This window comes from Drosophila albomicans, chromosome 3 (genome assembly GCF_009650485.2).
Source record: "Drosophila albomicans strain 15112-1751.03 chromosome 3, ASM965048v2, whole genome shotgun sequence".
NCBI lineage: Eukaryota > Metazoa > Arthropoda > Insecta > Diptera > Drosophilidae > Drosophila > Drosophila albomicans.
This window is the reverse complement of record NC_047629.2, coordinates 49,289,612-49,313,813: the sequence shown is the minus strand read 5'-3', so window position 1 is coordinate 49,313,813 and position 24,202 is coordinate 49,289,612. Positions and strand designations below refer to the sequence as shown.

The window sequence follows — 24,202 nt, the reverse complement described above, 5'->3', positions numbered from 1 at the left end:
CGGAATATTTAACCGATGTTAATGAACATCGATACTGCAATGCATTAAAGCCATCGGTGTTTTGTCATCTCCAGCCCTTCGAGAACGAGATTTGCGCTCGTTTTGTTTATTTTCATTTTTGCGACAAATACGTTTAAACGAAGCTGGCAAAATGTCCGGCCTGGAGTCGTATATCAATCACACAGTGTCGATTATCACGGCGGATGGACGCAATTTCATCGGCACACTCAAGGGATTTGATCAGACCATCAACATCATCATCGACGAGTGCCATGAACGCGTCTTCTCCACAACAGCGGGCATCGAACAGATTGTGCTTGGACTGCACATAATACGCGGCGACAACATTGCTGTAATTGGACTGATAGATGATAGCATCGATTCCCGTTTGGATTTGGCCAACATACGAGGCGAACCCCTTGGACCTGTCGTACATTGATTAAGCAACCGAATAAAACTCAAGAAATGTTAAAATACTGTTTTGTGCTTTATTATACGACTTAAACTCTTGTATCTTATTCAGATTCTACGTTGAACTTAATCTCGCGACAATCGAGCGTTTCTAGATCCACCAGGGCCACACTCTGTGTCTTGCTGAAGCTGGGCACGCACACCAGACGCGTTCGCTTGTCACCGGTGCCAACATGCAGCTCCGTCTCGAACTTCTCGCAATTACCAGCAAAATACACATGTGGACATTGGCGCATAATGAAGGGATCGCTTTCAATGTACGGATAGCAGGCCAGAGTATCTGGCGCCGTGGGAGCAATGTGGCCCCAAGTGAGCGTGCAGCGCAGCGCCTCCAACGACGACTCCAGTCCAGTGCTACGCAACAGATCTGCCACATTCTGACCGCCAGTGCCAACAATCAATGCGCTGTTCAGCCGACAACTGTAGGGATTAGACACAGCCTGGAAGGAAGACAGACGCCCGGCTTGTGGAAACATGCATTTGTGGAATGGCTGCTGTGGCAACATGAAATTGGCCGGATCATAGGCGCCCGGCATTAGATCAACGTGTAAAGCTTGCGCCCAAGCAGCAAACCAGCTGTCCAACTGGCTGACCGCCTGCACAGTATCATTGGCATTCGCCTGGCTGCGAGCCACTTGCAATGTGGGCACATTGGCTACCGCTGTGCTGCGCACTGAGTTGCCAGCAACAATCAAACGCACCATTGACGCAGCATCCTTTGAATTGCCCAAACTGCCGCTCAGCCAATATTGAAACATGTTCAGGGCATCCACATAGTTGTGTGCCTGCAGTTGATCGAGGCCAGACACTAGCACCAGCTTGGCAGGCGATTTCAATGTCAGCGACTTTTGTGGTCCGCTCTCGAAGAAGAGTATGTCCTCCACATTGAAGAAGCCCTCGGAGTCGGTGCCGCCCTTAACAGCACAGACAATGCCAGTAGCCAGACTGCGTCCAGCGATGTGATCACCCTGCAGTCGCACACGCTGCAGTTCATCCTCCAATATGACTTTGTCACCCGGTTCAGAGTAATTCTGTCGCTGAGGCTGCGGCGCCAGTTGGTTCTCCTCAGAGATGTCACGCAAAATGCTGGGTTTGTGTTGTTGATGCTTGTAAATAGTGCCAATGATGATGCAGTGCACATCCTGTTCTCCGCGTAGCTCGCACAGCTTCATAATGGGCATCTCCTTACCCCATTTTGATTGTGCCAGTGGTTTCAGCAAACGCGTCATTTCAGCCAAACGATGTGCGTAAAGATGAAAGAATTGCTTCTGATAGTCGCTCGATTGCAGTAGAAAGGCACTGCTAAGATTTTCGTAAGGACACTCGAGGCGTTTGGCCATGTTGCAACTATATTACTTCTTTACTCTTTGTTAACTTTAATCTATTTCACAGTAGTTTATACCGTCTGCTCTTTTTTACGCGCCAATCAACAAACACAACAGTGCACATGTGCCAGGGCTAGCGGAAAACATAAGCGTTATCGATTGAAGTGGTTTATCCTATCGACTTTCGATAGTCACCAGCTGATATAGAGAGAGATTAACTCGTTTACAATTTGCAGCGTAGAAAAAGTTGTTGGCTCTTGTTTGTGGTGGTTTTTGCGGAGCAATAAAAGGCTTTTTGAAAAATGCATTTTAACGTTGCAATTGGTGTATAAAAATGCCACAAATCATGGACAATTGCAAATGGCATAAACAAATGCAGCGAGCGTGCAGTGCCAAGTGCTGAAGAATTGTGTGTAAATGTGTGTGAAAGCTCGTTTCTGTATTGATTTTTTTCTTGTCTTTTGCTCGCTGCCTCTGCCCTCGACGCACTTTGTTTATTGTTATTGTTTCTGTGCATTGTAGAGAACAACGACGACGATCGATCCGAAAAAAACTGCGTCGCAAACATGCAGACGACGACACACTGGTGATCCATTCCAAAACATTGATCATTGCGCCCCCATCCTTGCATCTCTAGTGTTCACTGTAACTGCAGCTCCATTGTTACACAGCAGAAGCAGCAGGAGGAGGAGTGGGAATAGAACGAAATGGGTGGCTCGGTGAGTCAAGTGTTTCGTTCGGGCTCGGCACTGCTTTCCCATCGTGATGGCCACAAGGTATCCAAAGCGACGGAGGAGAAAATCCAAACACTATTCGAAATTTTGCGTGCCAATCCAAAAATCTCATTGCAAACCCTTGAGAGTCTGCTGATTCAGATACCCAAGAACGAGAATATCTTGGTCATACACGACGACTGTGGCTACAATATACTGCAGCGCAGTGTTGGCCTCAATCACATCGATCTCACCAAATGGCTGCTGCATCGCCATCGACCCGACGTCAATCGGGCGCCCTGCTCTCTGCCCCTGCACATTGCCACACTGCGTGGCTACGAGGAGTGTGTGGAGCTGCTCCTGCGTCATGGTGCTCGCATCGATGCCGACACACGCATGTGCTTTCCCGGCGCCCATTCGCACAACTGCGAGGAGAGCGGGAAGTGGCACAGCAACGTGGACGATGTCAGCGAACGCCTCAACACGAAGCTTCAGAACGCACTCTGCTATGCCATCGATGGTATGAACACTTTGTTCCAATTCGAAATTTTTAATAACAGAGTTATTTAAAATCTATTTATTTTTTCATTTGAACACTTTTTATTTGATATTTCCTTAAATGGCAGACAAATCTATTATTTTTTAATTGAAAAGTAATTCATATTTTTAATTTTAAAATAAGAATTTGTATAATTTTTTAATTTGCATAATCTAATTTACTAGCGCTTCTTCTATTATATACGTATACTAATCAGTTTATTATTTCCTCATTTAATGTAGGTGATCAGTATAATGTGCTCAGCATGATGACTCAAAAGATGGAAGAACCTTGGATCCCATTTCGTGCTAAGAAGCCGCTGCTGCACTTGGCCTGCGAGCGAGGCGCCTGGAACTGTGTGCAGCAGCTGGTCGTGACACGATCCGAGGAGATTAATCTCATTATGGACGAATATTATCCCATACATCATGCTGTGCTGCATGACGGACGCTTCTTGGAGCTACTCATACAGCATGGTGCCATCACCACAGTGCGCACCTGCACCCAGCAGATGACGCTGCTGCATGTTGGTAAGAAAAAAGTGAATATACTTTATTGTATTGTATGCATATTTATGCTGTTGATTTTCTAGTAATTTTTGCTGCACGCAAATCCGCGGAGGATACGCAAGCCACATTGCGCATACTACTGGATCGGGGTTGCAAGGAGCTGATTAATGCACCAGATACGCTGGGGAATACACCGTTGCATGCGCTGATTGTTCGCTATGCCCTGGAGGAGGCACGCTATGGCTACGACAAGTGGAGCAAATGGGATGTGCTGCACCTGGTGCGTTTCCTGCTCCAGAATGGCGCCAAGCCATCCATCAATCAGGCTGGAAACAGTGCCATGGCATGCGTGTTTCGCCACCTGCGTGACTGGGAGGTCTGCTATGAGCTGCTTAACATGCTTATTCGGGAAGATGGTGGGTATCTAATGATATTGTCTTTGTTTTATGTGATTTATCTCTCCAATGGCAATGTTATTTCTTTCAATTGAATTGAACTTGTATAATTTGAATTGAATTATGTGTTTAACATGAGTATTGCATGCCTTGATACAACAAATACGATATTTGTTGGCTCTATCAAATAAGTAAAAAATTACTTATGTTTAATTTTAAAACGATTCTTTATTTGGAGCAATACGAAAGTCATTTAAAGGCTACATTACTTAAATGGAAATAATAACACATTTGTTTAAAGCATAAAGTTAAAGTTCAAGCAGTGAATTCTGAAATATTCTTTTAGGAATCTTTCTGTTAAAGATAGACTTAATGGATATAAAAATATTTAGTTCCACTATTAATAATTTGCTGTCTTTTCTAGGTGATCCCAACATTGTGGGCCGTGATGGCTCCGTGCCCATAATGGTGTTGCTGGTGCCGCTAATTAACAAGGATCATCTGCATCATTTCACGCACTCAATGAAGGTGAGTATTTGACTTTTTGTCGCACACTCTCTAATGCATACATTTTCCCACAGGTTTGCTACTTGAACTGCATACGCATCCTGCTGCAGCATGGCGCAAATCCAAATTGTTCGTATCGAGCGAACTTGAAGCCATTGCATGTGCTGGTCTTTACGGTCAGCGAGAACTTTACGCTTAACTGTGATGCACAGAAACGCACAAATTTCGACTTTATTAAGAACATTCTACTGCTGCTGCTGCAGCATGGCCTCGACTGCAACAAGACATATCAACACATTCTGCAAGCCGTCATGGATATGGTGCAGAATGTGCGCACTTGCCACGATATGGAATGCATCTATGAGTTAACTCTGACGCTTATCCAATACGGCGCCGATCCCAATATTGTGCTCAGCAGCAAGACCACGCCTGGCATTGCGATCTTCTCAAGTGAAATTGCCAGCTACGGTGAAGCGCTGGGTAGCGGAGGAGGAGGAGCCGGCGCTGCAGCTGGAGGTGGTGGTGGAGGTGGTGCCGGCGGAGGTGGAGGTGGTGGAGCTGGAGCCGCTGCTGCCATGGGCGATAATACGTTTCGCAACTCGTTTCGCACAAACTCACGCTATCTGCTTTTCTACTACATTATACTGATCACGAAAAAGGAATTTATACTCAACGATCCGCAATTAACATTCACACGCATTATCCATCTCTTCTATCTGACCATGGAGCATGAGCCGCTCTACAATTGCCTCAAGTCGCTGCACAATTTCTATGTCGCCCAAGTGCCGAGCAAGAAGACGGAACAATTGATAGCCCTGATCTCGACACTCTATCGCAGGCCACGCAGCCTCAAGCAATTGGCTCGCATGGCGATCTATGAGTCGATGAACCGAAAGTTGGCCCAGAATGTGAATCGATTGAATTTGCCAGGTCCACTCAAGGATTATGTGTTGCAATTTGAGAGATAACAAGTGTGTGCGTATAAATAACTAGATAAAGCATAAAAGCGTGTCAATGTCAATGTTAACTTTTTAACGACCAATGACTAGAAACAACTACCACTACAACTACAACTAGAATCAATCATAAATGCAATTGTTGTTAAGCTATATAATATTTGGCATGCCACCCAACACAAACCACGCACACACACACAACTAGCACACTTATACATAATTATACCCTAGCAGAGGGTATTATAATGTCGACTAAGAAGTTTGGCACCACTTACAGTTGGAATATTTGAAAACGCTCTTCTTATTGTAGAATCAAATTGGAACATTAGAATTTCATATTGTATTATATTTATGTGTGTCGGAAGACGTTCTTATTGTCATATACAAATTTGAATGTTATATTGCAAATGTGAACCTCCTGTTTCTTAGAATCTGTCTGCTTGTAGTCAAGTTACTAGCACATTTTTAAATCTATATTTATACTAAAATTTGTCCTTTTGTTGTGCATAGTTTGAATCTATCAAAATTGGACTAAATTATCATATAGCTGACATGGCAACAATCAGAAAAGAATTATGATTTACCATACAAAACTTTGTTTCTTAAAAATTATGTTAATAAGTTGATATGACTCTGCAAGGGTATTTGTGTTTCGGCAAAGCCGAAGATTGTTTTTCTTTCTTGTTGTATATGAATTTACAGTATATATGTAGTATAGTATATATACCAATACACATGCATTAAATATGTAATTTAAAAAGGATATGATATGAAAACGCTTAAACGTACCTAAAAAGCATCGTCAAAAAATCAAACATGTGCAATTTCTTTGATACGAATCTATTGTTAACAACAACTAAAAACAAAACGCTCATTACTAAATTGTGTATTGTGTATCTCTATCAAATTGTATAACTTTTACATGTTGTGCTTTCAAAATGCGCATCTGCCCCGCCCCCACAGAGAATCACACCCACACCAACACACCCTCACACAAGGCCCACCATCGCTCTTAAGCTAATCTTATGCCCAACAACACATGCAAATTCCCAAACACAGAAACACACACACACTCGTACACGTTTATCGACATCTGCATAAACTTAAGGCTGTTTTTTGATGAACAATTCGGGGTTCTCTTTTTTTTAGAATATTGTATATTTGAAGGCAATTTAACAAGTGTTATACATATACTATATATACATATAATTATTATTGTAATTATTGTTGCTTAAAAAACAAAACAAAAAAAAAAGAGTTGTTAATCTGATCTGTAGTCATTTTCAATCGAATTGTTACCGAACGATAACTGCTATCGTTATCGGTAAATAAAAATAAATACAAATACATACATACACACAACGGCTAAATGCATTTTTTGAAAATGGCGTTTAACGACGGTTGCGGTGCAAAATGAAAATAAACAAAAGTTTGAGTGACAAGAATATAGCAACAACCAAAACTTGGTGATAGGTTGTTTACGCGGCGAACATGGTAAACAAAACAAAGTAAAAAAAAAAACAATTATGAAAAGTCGCCTAGTAACGGATAACAAGAGTTTCTAATCAAATGTGAGGCTACAATTTTTACTGCTGCTGCTACTAAAATATATATTTTTTGCCTATGATAAGGAGCAGCAGGAGCAAGTACTAGGAGGAGACGCCGGTAATATGTTTAGCCGCAAGTTGGAGCGCATGCACCGCCCGCCATCGGACATTACCAAGTACGACAATGAACCGTATATGAAGAATCCGCTTTTAACCTTTCGCATCTCCGATGTGCACGAGCGACGCCATTTTACATTTCTTAAGCAGCGCGCTGCCGACTTGAAGGTGAAATTGGCTAAGAAACAATTGCCACCAGATCCAGAAATACGTCCACTGCCCCAATCCCATTATGTGGACAATTTGCGCCGTGAGGTGCGCAAAATAATTGTGCCGCGCATGTTGCAAAAGACGGAGGCAAAAATCCTTAGTTTCGCCTCGGATCGACTGAAGAATAAATATCCAGAACTGGTGAATGCCTATATGAAGGAGGTTCACGAAGAATACGATCGCCTAATGAAGATCTACAGCATGAAGAACATTCTGTTGCATCCCGAGTTCTCCGATGAGGATCCGACCATGTTTGAATTACCACGCGCCGATTTCCATTTCAAGCTACCCGGACGTTCGCCCAACTATAAGGTGTATCTGGAGAATCGTCGCAAGATCTCACAGAAGCTGCTCATCCTCCAGCTGCCCATGCGTGTGGTGCTCAGTATCTCGGTGCTGGAGCTGCCGGAGTTCGCCTGCAATTTTAGCTACGTAAGTAGCATGGGTGCCCAACAGCAGCAAATGGGTTTGTGTGGCCGCGAGGCGTTGTCCTACAAGTTCTATCGTAAGTACATACAGAATCAGCTGGACAAGGTAAACACATTCCTGCGCTGGACGTGGTACACGCGTTTGGTTCTGGTGCTGAAGCGCATGCTGCGTAAACGCGTCATGCCCATGAATGTGTGGAAGCGTGCCTGGAACGGTCTCGAGGGTCTGATGAATCGGGAGGTGAACAACATGAAGTTGCGCACCTTTGAAGAACTGTGCCGCGTTTGCAGCTCTCCACGCACCATGCCCGTGTTCCGGCTGTCGCTCTGTTGGAGCGATGCGGAGGACGGCTTGGATATGCGTCCCAATATCTACAATATTCAAGCCACCTTTGGTGAGATTGTAACGGAAATTTCAATGGTGGGCTATCGCATGGAGGCGCTGCAACCGCAGGTGGATACGCTGACCACTTATACTCAGGTAAATGATTATCTCAAGATCGAGATGAATGAAAATTATGTCAAGGATGTCATACATCGTGTGCAAGACATTATTGTGGCCACCTACTCACAACTTACGGACTACATCGAGGGCTATCGCGAGAAATACTTTGGTCTCTATTCGAACGAGGAGCGCGATGCTCTGCTGCAATTCCTTGAGGAACCCCACGAGTTCGAGGAGTACTTTGCTCGCATCAACAAGTATTATGAGTACATCAATATGCTGTGCAGTGAACCTGCCACCGATTACTTTGAGATGGCCGTCGTGGACAATGAACCGGCTATTCAAGGATTGCGTAATCTGGCCGAGAGTTTGATTGCCGACATCACGGGTATTATCATCAGTGTGCATATCAAGGCTGAGGAGGAGATATGTGCCGAATTCGAAAAGATCAAGGATAAAGCATTGCTCATACCTAAGTCCACGGAGGAACTGCTCGAGAGTGCTGAGTATATGATCTATGTGAAGAAGGATAAGCTGGCAGAGCTCACGGATCGCATTCAGTATTGCCTGCAGGTGGGCACCAATATTGTGGAGCTCACCCAGATGTCCAAGTATCATTTTGATTTGACCATACGCACCATCAACTGGATCAAGGATATCAATGACATCTGTGACTATAATGCCTCGCAGCAGGAGCACTATAAGTTCCTCTTCGAGGAGCATCTGCAGGAGGTTGTAAAGAAGCTCAACACAGACATACAAGAGATGCTGCCCAAGTTGGGGGTCATTGACGATATGAGCAGACCGGAAAAGTTTCGGGAATCGTATATTATACTGCAGAATTTTATTGATCAATTGAAGACTTTTGATGATTATGTGGCGTGGATCAATAAGGAGGAGAAACTGTTCAAGGTTAATCAAACGGAGTATCCAACGCTGCAGATCATCAAGGGATTTGTGTATCCCTTTGCTGAGCTCATGAAGTGAGTTGTAGTTTAATTTATTGAATGATCTTTTAACTTATATACAACTTTTAGACTTTGCATTGAATGGCAGCGCTATTTGAGCGTTTGGACTGACGGACCTTTTGAGTATCTGGAGCCCAAATTTGTGGAGACCACAACTGATGATTATCTCAAGGAATTCCAAAAGAACCAAAAGTATTATCGCATTAAGATCAAGCAGGATATGGTTGAAGATCCAGTTTGCAAATTTAAGGTAAACTATAGCAAAGTATTAAATTTTCTGTTAATATATTAATTACTTACTTCAGGGACAAACTGAAGATCCCGATCCGGAGAAGCATCCGGTGCCATTGCGCTTATGCGCCTCCATGATCAAGTCCATCAAAGACTTCACCATTGGCGTCTTCATTGTTAACACGCTGTGTAATCCTGCGTTACGCAAACGTCATTGGAAGGAGATGTCTGAAATAGCTGGGTTCGATATTACACCAGATGCTGGCACAACGCTGCGTAAGATACTGAACTCTGGCCTGGACAATGTGCTCGATCAGTTTGAGATTATCAGCATTAGCGCTAACAAGGAGCTGCAGCTGTGGAACAATCTCCAGATCATGATCAAGGAGTGGGAGAACAAAACCTTTCCCACCGGACCATACAAGGAGACAGGCGTCACCATACTCTCGAGTCTGGACGACATACAGGCGCTGCTGGACGATCACATACTCAAAACGCTGGCCATGCGTGGTTCGGCCTTTATGAAGCCCTGCGAGGAGGAAGTGCGCGCCTGGTATGAGAAGATTATGCGTGTCAACGAGACGTTGGATCAGTGGGGCAAGGTGCAGGTGAACTACCTATATCTGCTGCCTATCTTCTCCTCCAAGGATATTGTGGCTCAGATGCCCGAGGAGGGCAGACTCTTTACCATTGTGGAGCAGACGTATACTAGGAATATGGGTTTAGTGCTACGCAATCCGCTTGTCATGGAAACTGCGCCTGTTTCGGGGTTGCTTGAGGCGCTGCAGAAAGCCAACGAGCTGCTGGAGGACATATCAACGGGTGTGAGCAACTACCTAGAGAAGAAGCGTCTCTACTTTCCGCGTTTCTTCTTTCTGGCCAACGATGAAATGCTCGAAATCCTCTCAGAGACAAAGGATCCTTTGCGTGTGCAGCCGCATCTAAGCAAGTGCTTCGAGGGCATCAACATACTGGAATTCGATGTAGGCAAAAATGTACTAGCCATGATTAGCAGCGACAAGGAGCACATCAAGTTTCTTGAACAGATCTCGACGGTGGCTGCCGGTGGCAGCGTTGAGAAATGGTTGGTTGGCGTCGAGGAGGAGATGCTGAAAGCAGTGCGCAATGAGAGCGAACTCTCCTACGGACACTATCCGACGGTCAAGCGCAATGAGTGGGTGCTAGAGTGGCCTCAGATGGTTGTGCTGGCCGTTTCGCAGGTCTATTGGGCGTCTCGCATGCACAGCTGTTTGCGTCGCAGCTACGGCGGCAATCAGACGGTGATGAATCACTTTTTCGGTGAACTGACTAAGGAACTCAATGATATTGTGACACTTGTGAGATCGCCAGTGATAAGTAACCTGAATAGAATCACCATTAAATCGCTGATTGTCATCGATGTGCATGCCAAGGATGTCACCGAGGAGTTAATACGTCTCAAAATTAGCAGCGAATTCGATTTCCAATGGCTCGCGCAGATGCGTTACTACTGGGAGGATTCTACGATGCTGGTGCGGATCATTAACGCCACAGTTCCCTTTGCTAACGAATATTTGGGTAACTCAGATCGTCTGGTCATCACACCGCTCACCGATCGTTGCTATCGCACTTTGGTTGGCGCATATCAGCTGCATTTGAATGGTGCACCCGAAGGACCTGCGGGCACGGGCAAAACAGAGACCACTAAGGATTTGGCCAAGGCTTTGGCAGTGCAGTGCAAAGTGTTCAATTGCAGCGACGGTCTCGATTACAAGGCCATGGGCAAGTTTTTCAAGGGACTTGCATCGTGTGGCGCCTGGGCGTGCTTCGATGAGTTCAATCGCATTGAGTTGGAGGTGCTTTCGGTGGTCGCTCAACAGATTCTATTGATCATTCAAGCGGTGCGCGCCAATGTGGCCAAGTTTATGTTTGAGGGTACCGAACTAGTGCTGAATCCCGCCTGCTATGTTTGCATCACAATGAATCCCGGCTATGCGGGTCGTTCCGAGTTGCCCGATAATCTTAAAGTGTTGTTCCGTTCCGTGGCCATGATGGTGCCGGATTATGCCATGATTGGTGAGATCTCGCTGTACTCCTATGGCTTTGTGGATGCTCGCAAGCTGGCCGTTAAAATTGTGACCACTTATCGTCTGTGCTCGGAACAATTGTCCAGTCAGAATCACTACGATTATGGTATGCGAGCGGTGAAGACGGTGCTCTCGGCTTGTGGCAATATTAAGAAGCAGTATCCGGATGAGGTTGAGGACATCTTGTTGTTGCGCAGCTTGATCGATGTCAATTTACCCAAGTTCTTGTCGTTTGATGTGCCACTCTTCGAGGGCATCATCTCGGACATTTTCCCAGGCATTAAGCTGCCGCACATTGATTACACGCTCATGGAGAAGGAATTCAAGCGCGTCTGTCAGGAGGAGATACTCGAGCCAGCGCCCAGTTTTCTGGTGAAAGTCATACAAACATTTGAGATGATTATTGTGCGTCATGGCTTCATGTTGGTGGGTGAACCACTTTCTGGCAAGTCCAAGACGTTGCAGGTGCTGGCCAAGATACTTTCGGCTCTAAAGATCAAAGCTCCTGCGATGAGTCCATATTTTCAGCATGTACAAATGGGCATTATGAATCCCAAGTCGATTACCATGAATCAGCTGTATGGCTCCTTTGATCCTATATCTTATGAATGGACAGATGGTTTGGTGGCGCGCATCTTTCGAGATTTCGCCATGACGCCAACGCCAGATAGAAAATGGGTAAGTAAAGGAAAGATATAGTCTTATTCATTATGCTCATATTTATGTTTAATCTTAGGTCATATTTGATGGTCCAGTGGATGCAGTGTGGATTGAGAACATGAACACGGTGCTGGATGACAATAAGAAGTTGTGCTTAACCAGCGGTGAGGTGATTACCATGTCCAACGAGATGTCGATGGTGTTTGAGGTCATGGATCTGGCGCAAGCTTCACCTGCTACAGTGTCACGCTGTGGCATGATCTACATGGAGCCTGCCACGCTAGGTTGGCGTTCATTTGCCAACACCTGGCTGAAGAAAGCCGATCCACGTTGGGCGGATGCGGATAATGTGAAATATATGCTCACCATGCTCAGTTGGCTGCTGGTGCCGGTAAGTGATAATCATTAAAAAGATACTTAATTTCAAGTATTGATTCAACTCGTTGACAGTGCCAAACATTTGTGCGTCGCCATTGCACGCAATTCATACGTCCCGGGGAATTCAATTGCATGCTGACCACATTTGATCTGATCGACATGCTGCTGGACGAAGCCATCGAAGAGAATCCCGAGGATTATGAGAAGTATATTGTGGGTCACATACAGGCAGCCATGCTGTTCGCCTTGTCCTGGGGCGTTGGGGGAGTGCTCAACACAGAATCCCGGGAGAAATTCGATGCTTTTCTCAAGAGCGTAAGTAAACTTAGGAAAATACTACTTACCAATTCATGCAAGTATTCCTCTACCTTAGATATATGAGAATGAAGCAGAGACGCCGCCTTCGCTGGGCAAAATGGAAGTGACGCCGCCCATAGAGGGACAGATTGTGGACTACATGTTTGTCTTTAAACAACGCGGCAATTGGCGTTATTGGCCGGAGCTGGCCAAGCGCATGGATGTGGAGGAAACCAAGACGGGCGTGATTGTGCCCACTGTGGACACGGCTCGCTACATTCATCTGCTGCAGATGCACGTGAAGCACAAGAAACGTATGCTGCTAGTCGGACCCACAGGTACAGGGAAGAGCGTTTACATACAGAACTATTTGATGAACAAATTGAATCCGGATGAGTACGAAACCGGCTTCATTACGTTCACTGTGATGATATCTGCTAATAATACACAAGAGCAGATCATCGCCAAACTGCAGAAGTGGAAGCGTGGCATCTATGGTCCTCCTAAAGGTATGCAGAGCATACTCTTTGTGGATGACATGAATATGCCGGTTAAGGAAGTGTACGGAGCTCAACCGCCGCTGGAACTGTTGCGTCAGTACTTTGACTACGGGCATGTGTACGATCTGAAGGATAGTTCCAAGATCTGGATCAATAATGTGCTTATAATGTGTGCTTGTGGTCTGCCTGGTGGCAGCCGTCAGGATGTCTATGCGCGCTTCCTGAATCACTTCCATGTCTACTCGATCAACACTTTCAGTGATGACACTATGTATCGCATCTTTCTCAATGTCTCGCTAAACGGTTTTCGTCGCTCGGGACATGGACAAGATGTCTTTGTGGTGACCAATCAAATTGTGGCTGCGACACAAAGCATTTACAAGAGCGTGCAGTCCGAGGTACGTGCCACACCCGCCAAATCGCATTATATCTTCAATTTGCGAGACATGGCTCGCGTTGTCACTGGTTGCACGCTGGTGCGCAAGGAGTCGGTGACTGATAAGAAGATGTTGGTGCGTGTCTGGTATCATGAGGCCATGCGCGTCTTCTACGATCGCCTTGTGGATGACATCGATCGCAAATGGATGTTCGAGAAGCTCAACGAATGCCTTAAGACCAATTTCAAGGATAAAGTGGAGACTGTGTTTGAAAAATATTGCACGGTGAGTGAAGATTGATGTTTGCAAAGCAGATGTCTGGGTAGTTTTTTGTAGGTCAGGTTTTAGAATGTACTCTCTAAATTCTTCAGCAGTTAAAGTCCAAGTGTACATTTTAATGTGGCTTCTCAATTTCACCCTAAAACGATGTTAACATTGATGTTTTATCCTTAGGCATTTGCCAAAATCAATCTCACTTCAATACCTTAATTATCAAGTTTGTAATTACCATGTTTTCCTTTCGCGCAGGGCGACGATGCTGTTTTTACCATGGAGGCCGCCAACAGCATCTTCTTTGGCATGTACTTTGACGAAGACAGCGAACCGGACGAGCGACGCTACGAGGAGGTGCCCAACATGGAGGTGTTCCACAAGCTGGCCGTGACGAGTTTGGAGGATTACAATTCAACGCGTCGCTCCAAAATGGACATAACACTCTTTACTTTTGCGATGCTGCACTTGAATCGCATCTGCCGCATCATTTCGATACAAGGAGCCAGCGCATTGCTGATTGGTTTGGGCGGCTCAGGGCGACAATCTCTCACAAAACTGGCCACCAATATGGTGCAGACATCGTTCTTTCAACCAGAGATTACGAAAAGCTATGGCGCCAATGAATGGCATGACGATATCAAAGCCATACTCAAGGAAGCTGGCGGCATGAACAAACACACCACATTCCTCATAACCGAGAATCAAATCAAAATGGAATTGTTTCTGCAGGACATTGACTGTCTGCTGAACCAAGGCGAGGTGCCGAACATCTTTCCCATTGACGAGAAGCAGGAAGTGCTCGAGATGGTGCGTCTCGCTGCGCAGGGCGGAAATCGCAACATTGATGTCTCACCGCTGCAAGTCTTCTCGTTCTTTGTGAATCGTTGCAAGCAAAAGCTGCACATTGTGCTCAGTTTCTCGCCGATTGGCGATGCCTTGCGTACTCGAGTGCGCTTGTATCCCTCGCTGGTAAATTGCTGCACCATCGATTGGTACGACAGCTGGCCGGAGGAGGCGCTGCAAATGATTGCCAAGATGTCGCTGGTGGATGTGAATGTGCCCTCCGAGGAGATCAAAATGGCCATCATGGATACCTGCCAGTATTTCCACACAACAGCTGCCAAGGTGACTCGGGCTTTCTGCCAAATGTCAGGTCGTCACATCTACCAGACGAATGCCTCGTTCATTGAGCTGATTCGCTCGTTTCAAACGCTCATCGAGCGCAAGCAAAAGGAAACAATGCAGGCCAAAATGCGCTACATTGGTGGCCTGGATACTTTGGCCGCCGCAGCAGCTGCCATTTCCATTATGCAACGTGATTTGAATGCATTGCAACCCAAGTTGGTTGCCTTGGCGGAAGCATCACGCAAAATGATGCTGGAGATCAGCAAGGAAACGCTCGCTGCCAATGCTGCCGCTGAGCAGGTGAAACGCGATGAGGAGGTGGCCTCGGTGCAGGCCGAGGCAGCGCAGGTGCTCAAGGGCGAGTGCGAGAAGGATTTGGCCAAGGCGATACCGGTGCTGGAGGATGCGCTGGCGGCGCTCAACACATTGAAACCAGCGGACATTACGCTCGTGAAGTCCATGAAGAATCCGCCGCCTGTGATCAAGTTAGTCATGGCAGCGGTGTGTGTAATGAAAGGCTTGCCACCGGAGCGTATACCTGATCCCGCTTCAGGCAAGATGGTTAACGACTATTGGGGTCCCAGTAAGCGTATTCTGGGTGACATGAATTTCCTGCCCTCGTTGCGTGAGTTCGACAAGGACAACATACCGGTGGAGACAATCAAACGCATTCGCAAAGAATTCATACCGAACAAGGACTTTGATCCCAAGGTGGTGGCGAAGGCGTCGAGCGCTGCGAAGGGTCTGTGCCAATGGATCATTGCCATGGACATGTACGATGATGTGGCCAAAGTGGTGGCGCCCAAAAAGGCGAAACTGGCAGCAGCCGAAAAGGAATATGCTGATACAATGGCATTTCTGGCGGAGAAACGTGCCATGGCTGCGGCGTTGGAGGAGAAGGTGGCGCTGCTCAACATAGAGCTGGACAAGGCTAACGAGGAGATGAAACGCACCGAGCAACATGCCGAGAATTGTCGCAACAAGTTGCTGCGCGCTGAGGCTTTAATTGGTGGTTTGGGTGGCGAAAAGTCGCGTTGGAACAAAGCAGCTGATGATCTGCAGGATTTGTATGATCATTTGCCCGGCGATGTGCTCATCTCGTGCGGCATCATTGCCTATCTCTCGGCTGTTAATCTACAATATCGCTATAATTGTGTGACCGATTGGTTCAAGAAGTGCAACGAACTGCAGATTCCCTGCTCCAGCAAATATTCCATCACTGCGGTGCTTGGTCTCGATGTCACCATACAAAACTGGCAGCTGGATGGACTGCCCAACGATGAGTTCTCCAGCGAGAATGCCATCATCTCGGCTAATTCCAGTCGCTACAGTTTGTTCATTGATCCGCAGGGTCAGGCCAACAATTGGCTCAAGAATATGGAGCGCAAGAATCGCTTGAATTGCGTCAAGTTTAATCAGAGCAACTACATGAAGATCATTGCTGATGCTCTGGAATACGGTTCCCCGGTGATTATTGAGAATGTGCAGGAGGAGCTAGAGGTGCCACTGGACCCGATACTTATGCGGCAGACCTTTTTGCAGGGCGGCATCAAGCACATCAGTCTCGGGGAGAATGTGGTGCCAGTATCGCCCAATTTCCGCCTCTACATGACGTGTAATCTCCGTAATCCGCACTTTCTGCCCGAGACATTCAACAAGGTGACGGTGATTAACTTTGCACTCACACAGAACGCACTGATGGATCAGCTGCTAAGCATTGTGGTGGCCAAAGAGCGCCCCGATCTGCAGGAATTGCGCATCATGCTCACCTCGGAGGCAGCGGCTAACAAAGGCGCCTTGCTCGATGCCGAGAACATGATACTGAAGACTTTAACCTCCAGCGAGGGTGATATACTGGAGAACGAGGCAGCTATCTTGATTTTGGCTGACTCGAAGACGCTCTCCAAAGATATTACAGAGAAACAGGAGGCAGCCAAAGAAACTTCGGCTAAAATTGAGGCATTCCGTCTCAACTACAAACCAGTTGCGGTGCATTCCTCGATACTCTATTACTCGATCACGGATCTGCCCAACATTGATCCCATGTATCAATTCTCGCTGAATTGGTACATCAATCTCTATATGTACTCCATTGAGACGGCCAACAAGTCGAAGGATTTGCCGCGTCGCATCAAATTCCTGGTAGATGGCTTCACGAAAAATCTGTATAACAACGTTTGTCGGTCCATCTTCGAGAAGGATAAACTGCTTTTCTCTTTTATACTGACGGCACGCATTCTACTCGGCACTGGGCAAGTGGAGATGCGTCATCTGTCGCATTTGCTGACCAACGCCAAGGAGTCGAGCAATTTGCCACCAAATCCCGATCCCAGCTGGATTACGGACATAGTCTGGTTGAATGTGCTGCGTCTGGAGGAACTGAAAGAGCTCAACGGCATTGTCAGCTCATTTCGCAGCAATCTGTCCGCTTGGCAGGCCATCTATGATCATGCCTCGCCAGAGCTGCAACCACTGCCAGCTCCGTGGCACGACAAGACCACAGCCTTTGAGAAGATTATTGTGCTGAAGGCGCTTCGTCCCGATTCTGTTTTCCTGGGCGTGCGCAATTTTATTGCCCAAACTATTGGGGAGCATTATGTCTCGCCGCCCGAGTTCGATATATCCAAATCGTACGCTGATTCCACAGCGCTCACACCGCTTGTCTTTATTCTGTCGCCTGGCGCTGATCCGCTTGGTTCGCTGTTGGTATTTGCCGAGAAGATGGGACAAGAGGAATCATTTCAGAGCATCTCGTTGGGTCAGGGACAAGGCCCCATTGCAACGGCGCTGATCAAGAATGCCCAGGAGATGGGCTATTGGGTGTGCCTGCAGAACTGTCACTTGGCCGCCTCCTGGATGTCTACTCTGGAGTATCTCTGGGAGAACATGGACACATTCAATACACAAGGTGAGTCAGTAGTTAGAGGAAACAAGCAGTAGAATATTAAGTATACGTCAAGTCTTTATGTTTCGTTAGTATTAATACGTTTATTCATCATTCTTTCAAAAGGTTTCCAAAGCTGACATAACTTCATTGCAAATTTCCATTTTGTCTAACATTTCACTTTGACTTGCAGCCAATTTCCGCATTTGGCTTACAGCGTATCCCACGCCACAGTTTCCCGTGACCATCCTCCAGAATGGCGTCAAAATGACGAATGAACCGCCGACGGGTCTGCGCGAGAATTTAATGCGTTCCTACAACTCTGAGCCCATCAATGAACCCGAATTCTATTTGGGTTGCGCCAAACAGGATCGTGCATTTACACGGCTGCTGTTCGGTATCTGTTTCTTCCATGCCGTCGTGCAGGAACGACGCAAGTACGGGCCATTGGGTTGGAATATACCATACGGGTTCAATGAGTCCGATTTGCAAATCTCTGTGCTGCAGCTAAGTGTAAGTAAAACCTTAATTATATTGCTGAATTAAACTTATTATGCTCTCTTCTCTCTTCATAGATGCTCCTCAATCAATACGAACATGTGCCTTACGATGCCATTTCGTATTTGACTAGCGAATGCAATTACGGCGGACGTGTCACGGATAATTGGGATCGACGTGCAATTGTCACCATACTGGCAGACTTTTGCAATGCCGGCGTGGTGTCCGATCTGCGATATCGTTTCGCAAACGATGATCGCTATATATTGCCACGCAAGACGGAGCATCGCGAGATCCTGCGTTATCTGGACGAAAGCATGCCATCGCTGGCACCGCCCGAAGTCTATGGTTTGCATGCGAATTCCGGTATTACGCGTGATTTGCAGACAACGAAAACATTGTTGGATTCAATGATATTGCTTCTGGGCAGCGAGGCCGCTGGTCAAGCTGGCGGCGGCGTCAGTCCCGAGCAAATGGTGCTGGATACCATTAAACAGATCGAAACCGAAATGCCCCCGGACATGGATATCGAGGGTGCGGCTGAGAAATATCCTGTGGACTACAACGAATCGATGAACACGGTGGTTGTGCAGGAAATGGAACGTTTCCTCAAGCTGCAAAAGGAAATTCGTGCCTCGTGTCGTGACCTAGCCATGGGCATCAAGGGTATCATAGTGATGACACCGGATCTGGAGAACGTGATGGTTGCCATGAAATACAATCGCATACCACTCAAGTGGATGGGTAAATCGTACCCGTGTCTCAAACCCTTGGGCTCCTATGTGCAGGATTTGTACAAGCGTCTCAATTGGTTGCATCAATGGCATCGCGTTGGCAAGCCACCCACATTCTGGCTCTCGGGTTTCTTCTTCACCCAAGCGTTTCTCACCGGTGCCATGCAGAATTATGCCCGGAAATACAAGATACCCATTGATACGCTCACCTTTGACTACGATGTGCTAAAGGTGGAAACCAAGACGTCGCCGCCAGACGATGGCGTCTTCTGCAATGGACTGTTTCTGGAGGGCGCCCGTTGGCACTGGGAACAAAATATGCTTGTGGAACAGTTGCCCAAGATTTTAATGTACACAATGCCGGCCATTTATTTCCGTCCCGTTACACTAAGTGAGCTTACAGAGGGATCACGTTATCGCTGTCCACTTTACAAGACCGCCGAGCGTCGCGGCACACTTTCGACAACTGGACACTCGACCAATTATGTGGTTCCATTGCTGCTCAACACACAGGTTAAGGCATCGCATTGGGTTAAGCGCAGCGTTGCTCTCATTTGCCAGACGAATGATTAGAGAGTGAATGGAATGAACTCCCAAGGAGAGAGACACGACTTGTAGCTGTAGATGTATCTGTTCCTTAATGCGTGTCTGTTTGTTAACATAAGACATTCTTCAAAATTAGCATATAAGCACGCTTATTTATGTATTCACAGCTTCCGAGACGCTTTGTAATTAAAAAGACATGTGAAGCTCACACGAATTGAGCTCGTTAAATCAGACTGCAAAATTTGGATTTTGAATTTCGATCTTTGATTTGTTTTTCGGCAAACATTATTGGTGATGCTTCTATTTATATTTTGTAGTCTTCAAACTTTTTGAACAGGTTTTGCGAAAGTGCCACTGACAAAAGAATTTTCTAAAAGGGTCTATGCAAGACGCCGCATTTAAATTTAAAGCCCATTAAATGAAAGTAGACGCAATTATACAACTGAATGAAACATTCATATATTCCTTTACATGTGTTAATCTTCAATATTAGAATATAGGCGCGCTTATTTGTATATTCACAGATTTCGAAACGCAAAGCATTGAGATAGTCTCAAGCACACATATACAAATTAAAAACAGCATACACATGTGTATGCTTTTGTTGAACCGTTTTCAATTTCGTGTGTGTACGCATGGCTCCTGGAGGACTTCTCAAGTCCATTACAAAAACAAAACAACAAAGCCATCAAACTAAAATGTACAAAAATTCGGCTTTGGAGACTGTGTGTGTGGGTGTGGTTGGTGTGTTATAAAAATTATTGAGTGTTGCAGCCCATTGGATTGGGATTTCCTTCATCCGAGCTACTTGGTTGTCCACCACCAGGCGGTGAATTTGGATTACTGCTGCTGTCACTACTGCTACTACTGTATCTTCTTGCCGGATCGGCACCCGCGCGAGCTCCAGATGAGCTACCGAGTCGAGGATCGATGAGCTGGCGTATAAAGTAGTGTATGTGATTGATATCAAACTCGCCCAGATCCAGAATGCTACGCCTAAAGTTGCGCTGCAACGTTTCCTTGAGTGCTTCCGGTTTGGGCAACTGTAGTGCAATCGAATATTGATGAAAAATAAAACACAATATCGAAAGAGAAACTGGCTAAAACTTACAGCTTCTGGCAAGCCAGAAGGTGTCCAAATCTTGACTTTGTGCTCCAATCCCGAAGTGGCCAGCACAGGCATCCATGGATGCGGTTCCAAGCAATTGACAACGCCAGAAAGATCGCCCTTCTTAAAGTTGATCACAGCCTCAGTGTTCTTATCCCCAAAAGAAAATGTTGCCACAGTCGCTGCCGCTAACCACGTACTCAGAACGTGGTCCAAAGAAGTTGACGCCTTTAATGGTGCGACTATTACTGTAAAGAAAATAAAATAATTAAATCAGTCTCTCAAAAGCACATAGTTTCGACTTACATATGACCTTCGTAGGAGTGCAAGTATTCGCCATCCTTGTAGTTGCGACTGTCATAGAGATAGATGCCCGCATCGCTGTAGGATGCGAGAATCTCGCTGCCGCTGTGATTGTACACGGCGCATGTAATCTGTGTAATCTTTTCCTGCATACAAGAAATAAAGAAAGTTTAAGTCAAAATATATACAAGTTTGTTTTAAAAAGGATTTTAAGATGCGCATCAATTTTCGCTTATTTTTACTGAGCGAAAAAGTTTAGCTGTTCAAATTTAACTAAAATAATTCATAAAAAAAGAAGCGATTATACATTGTTTTTGTTTGGCCACTATATGGAGTTATTTAAATGAGTTCTGAAAAGTTTTCATGTCTCAAAAAAATTAAGCAATAATGTAAAATGCATTTAAGTTCAAAGATTTAGAGAAAATGAAAAGCAGATATCAACATTAGTATTCTGTGCGGCTATAGACAACTAATGAGCTAGTGATCTCTAATGAATTTTATGATTTTAGTTTTAAATTGTTGAGTTATTTAGATTAGATTTAATAAAAAAAAGATTACTATACTACTATACTAATAAGTTTGCTAAGCATGTTAATAATTAGACTAACTTTTTGCTTTGCGAAACCATAATCGTTTCATGCTAAAATCAAGTAAATAAAATTCTACGTTTACCAGTTTTCAAATTAAACAATAAAGTAACTAAAAAAAAAAAAATAAAAAGAAATGCGCACCAAGCCTGAATGCCCGCCGCAACCTGAACAATTTCGGCTTACATCTTTAATATCTTTGGGTGTCATCTCGTGTACGGGTTTATTCAGCTGCCGCTTGTCGTAGACCCGAAGTTTATCATCCGATCCGCTGATACAAAACTCCGGCGCAAACGGATGATGACCAATGCTGAAGAGACGCACACGTCGCTTATTGTCCGTGCAACGCAGCATTGATGTCACCTTGTTGTTACGCAGATCAAAGTGTTTAACGGCCGCATCCTCACCAACGCTAATGATCTCATGGCGACTGTGCGGCACCACAACCAGCTTGTGCACAGCTTCGGCGTGACTATAGAGTCGCATCGGTTTGATTTTACTAGCTCCCGATGGCGGGATGACGGCACGACGCACTTGACCATCGCGACTGGATGAGACGATGTCCAGGCAGCCGGCGCTGTCCAAGAACTTCGTTTGGAATATGTTAAGCGTGTGGCCCGAGCGTATGATTTGCCGTGGCTTGCCACTGGCCCAGTCCCACACAATGATGGAGAGATCATCGGAGCCGGAGCATAAAAGATCGCCCGAACGATTAAAATTCAAAGAGTTAACACAGCCCAAATGGAACGACATATTCTTGGTGAGCGTCATACGCTCCACCACCTGACGCGATCCATAATAGTTTTGAATGAAATTCATGCCTGAAGTGTGTCCGCCGCGCCAATCAATACGATTCATAATATTGTGCTCGCGATACATTAGCTGATCCACAAGATTTAACGCATACGCCGGCTTCGGTTTGCCCATGATATTGTCGACAGCCGTGTCCACTTGCAGCTTATCATTTGGATTCGTCGGTATATAGGCATCGTCCTGTAATCAAATGTTTAATAGCTTTGTTTTACTTTGTATTGGTGTATTGCTGACTTACGGAATCGGGATCATTGCTGGATGATGGTGGATAACGATTCCAGAGAGCCATGCTCGAATCCGAGCTGCTGTCGTCATCTTCTGGTGGCACCAATACCGGCGATTCTTGTTCGTCAGCATCCGAGGAGTCGGCGACCTCATCGACATCGTCGTCGTCGACATTTGTGTCGCTTGTGTTAGTCGAATAATTATGATCATCGTTTGCAGGGCTGCTGTCGTTGCTGTTGCTGCTACTGCTGCTTGACGTTAGCACAGAGCGGTAAGAGCGTGTGCTAAGAATGCGCGGACGATTGAATGTGGCCAACATCTCTGAAAAATCAGGCTCGACATCAATAACTTGCAGTTCATCAGCTGCATCGCTGGCAACTGCGTCATCATCATTAGCATCTGTTGTCGTTGTTGCTGTTGCTGCTGTTGCTGTAGATGATGTCGGCGCAGTCTCGTTAGTTGTTTGCGTTTCTAATGTGTTGTCATCCGCGCCACTGTTGTTATTATTGTTGTTGTGTCTATTTGCGACGTTGTCTGCCTCCTTTCTATTTTTCGCAAAACTGCAAAGTCGTAAAAATCGATGATGAAAACAAGCCACGCAACACGCTTTTCACTTACCCAAGCAATATTATGTCCATCTCAGATAAAGCGGATGCATCCACAATTGTCGCTGGAGTCGATGCAGCTACCGGCGCTGCAGCAGATGGTGCTTCCTCTGCTGCTGCGTCAGTCGCAGTTTCAGTTTCACCATCAGCAGCGTCGCCTGCGGAATTGTTGCGCTTCTGTCGTTTGCACGCTGACGAACCGGCACGTTCCGCTACAGCTTCTTCTTCCTGGTCCATGCTGCAGACAATATGATTATTTTTGTATTTTTTATTTTTTGGTCGATTGGTTTGCTATGTGTACGCAGCACAAATTTCCACGAATGTTTATGTTTAGATTGTTGTTGTTGTTCACTAGGGCAAGTAGATCTACGATGTTGACTATATTCACCAGGTTGGTGAGCTGGAGAAACATCGATCCATTAATGGTGTTACCATATATCAAAACATTAAAGTTTTTGTCGCCAAAAATATTAGAAATTTACTTATTATCGAACGTTGTATTCAGACTCTTGTTTCTTAAATAAAACAAGAGCTTATTAAAGCTGTTTTATTTAACACCTGAGTGGGTGTGTGACCATGCAACCAAACAGTATTGGGATATACCAAAATGGAGCACCCCACAAAAAATTTGTCCCTGGTAACACTTCTATAGAGATTAGATTAATTTCCAAAATGCGCGTAAAAAAGGTTCTTTTTTTTCTTGAAATGTAAAGGAAACTGGCACATGTTTTCCTTGTCATCCGAGTGTGCCCGATTAAATGATCCGATTTTCATTCTTTATACTCGTTTCCATATGGTACTTTAGTATATTTCCAAAAGGCGCGTAATTTTAAAAGTGCTTTTTATTTTAAATAAAACTAGCC

At 45.5% G+C, this 24,202-nt stretch overlaps 5 protein-coding genes across 6 annotated transcripts; 3 read left to right on the top strand and 2 right to left on the bottom strand.

The window, feature by feature from the left end:
* Nucleotides 1-60: 60 nt before the first annotated feature.
* Nucleotides 61-476, top strand: LOC117568992 (U6 snRNA-associated Sm-like protein LSm8). The gene has a single exon (XM_034249964.2). It carries the CDS (start codon nt 152-154, stop codon nt 437-439), a length of 288 nt encoding a protein of 95 aa, XP_034105855.1. The 5' UTR covers nt 61-151; the 3' UTR covers nt 440-476.
* LOC117568989 (DNA polymerase delta subunit 2) lies at nt 467-1,855 on the bottom strand. The gene has a single exon (XM_034249960.2). The coding sequence runs from the start codon at nt 1,809-1,811 to the stop codon at nt 516-518; it is 1,296 nt and encodes a 431-aa protein (XP_034105851.1). The 5' UTR covers nt 1,812-1,855; the 3' UTR covers nt 467-515.
* Nucleotides 1,856-1,987: 132 nt separating this feature from the next.
* On the top strand, nt 1,988-6,780 carry LOC117568986 (ankyrin-3). 2 transcript variants are annotated; one of them, XM_034249958.2, is made up of 6 exons: nt 1,988-2,205; nt 2,319-3,029; nt 3,290-3,577; nt 3,640-3,972; nt 4,376-4,479; nt 4,533-6,780. In XM_034249958.2, exons 2-6 carry the CDS (start codon nt 2,504-2,506, stop codon nt 5,424-5,426), a joined length of 2,145 nt encoding a protein of 714 aa, XP_034105849.1. In that variant the 5' UTR covers nt 1,988-2,205; nt 2,319-2,503; the 3' UTR covers nt 5,427-6,780. The 2 variants fall into 2 exon arrangements, with proteins under 2 accessions (XP_034105849.1, XP_034105848.1); XM_034249957.2 differs by having other exon boundaries at nt 1,988-2,215.
* Nucleotides 6,781-6,939: 159 nt separating this feature from the next.
* LOC117568981 (dynein axonemal heavy chain 12) lies at nt 6,940-19,972 on the top strand. The gene is made up of 9 exons (XM_034249944.2): nt 6,940-9,144; nt 9,199-9,379; nt 9,435-12,104; nt 12,163-12,477; nt 12,537-12,779; nt 12,838-13,923; nt 14,167-17,944; nt 18,114-18,433; nt 18,496-19,972. Exons 1-9 carry the CDS (start codon nt 7,085-7,087, stop codon nt 19,723-19,725), a joined length of 11,883 nt encoding a protein of 3,960 aa, XP_034105835.1. The 5' UTR covers nt 6,940-7,084; the 3' UTR covers nt 19,726-19,972.
* Nucleotides 19,973-20,132: 160 nt separating this feature from the next.
* Nucleotides 20,133-23,904, bottom strand: LOC117568985 (DDB1- and CUL4-associated factor 8). Its single transcript, XM_052005380.1, is given in 7 exon segments — nt 20,133-20,741; nt 20,810-20,962; nt 20,964-21,054; nt 21,113-21,255; nt 21,883-22,689; nt 22,748-23,294; nt 23,353-23,904. Coding segments are annotated over 7 exon segments (2,250 nt in total). The 5' UTR covers nt 23,577-23,904; the 3' UTR covers nt 20,133-20,456.
* Between the last annotated feature and the right edge of the window lie 298 nt (nt 23,905-24,202).

Coding starts and splice junctions, on each gene's coding strand:
- LOC117568992 (XM_034249964.2), top strand. CDS start 152: ATGTCCGGCCTGGAGTCGTATATCAATCACACAGTGTCGATTATCACG.
- LOC117568989 (XM_034249960.2), bottom strand. CDS start 1,811: ATGGCCAAACGCCTCGAGTGTCCTTACGAAAATCTTAGCAGTGCCTTT.
- LOC117568986 (XM_034249958.2), top strand. CDS start 2,504: ATGGGTGGCTCGGTGAGTCAAGTGTTTCGTTCGGGCTCGGCACTGCTT. Junction 3,030..3,289: donor ACTCTGCTATGCCATCGATG/GTATGAACACTT, acceptor CATTTAATGTAG/GTGATCAGTATAATGTGCTC. Junction 3,973..4,375: donor CATGCTTATTCGGGAAGATG/GTGGGTATCTAA, acceptor TGTCTTTTCTAG/GTGATCCCAACATTGTGGGC.
- LOC117568981 (XM_034249944.2), top strand. CDS start 7,085: ATGTTTAGCCGCAAGTTGGAGCGCATGCACCGCCCGCCATCGGACATT. Junction 12,105..12,162: donor CAACGCCAGATAGAAAATGG/GTAAGTAAAGGA, acceptor GTTTAATCTTAG/GTCATATTTGATGGTCCAGT. Junction 12,478..12,536: donor TCAGTTGGCTGCTGGTGCCG/GTAAGTGATAAT, acceptor ACTCGTTGACAG/TGCCAAACATTTGTGCGTCG.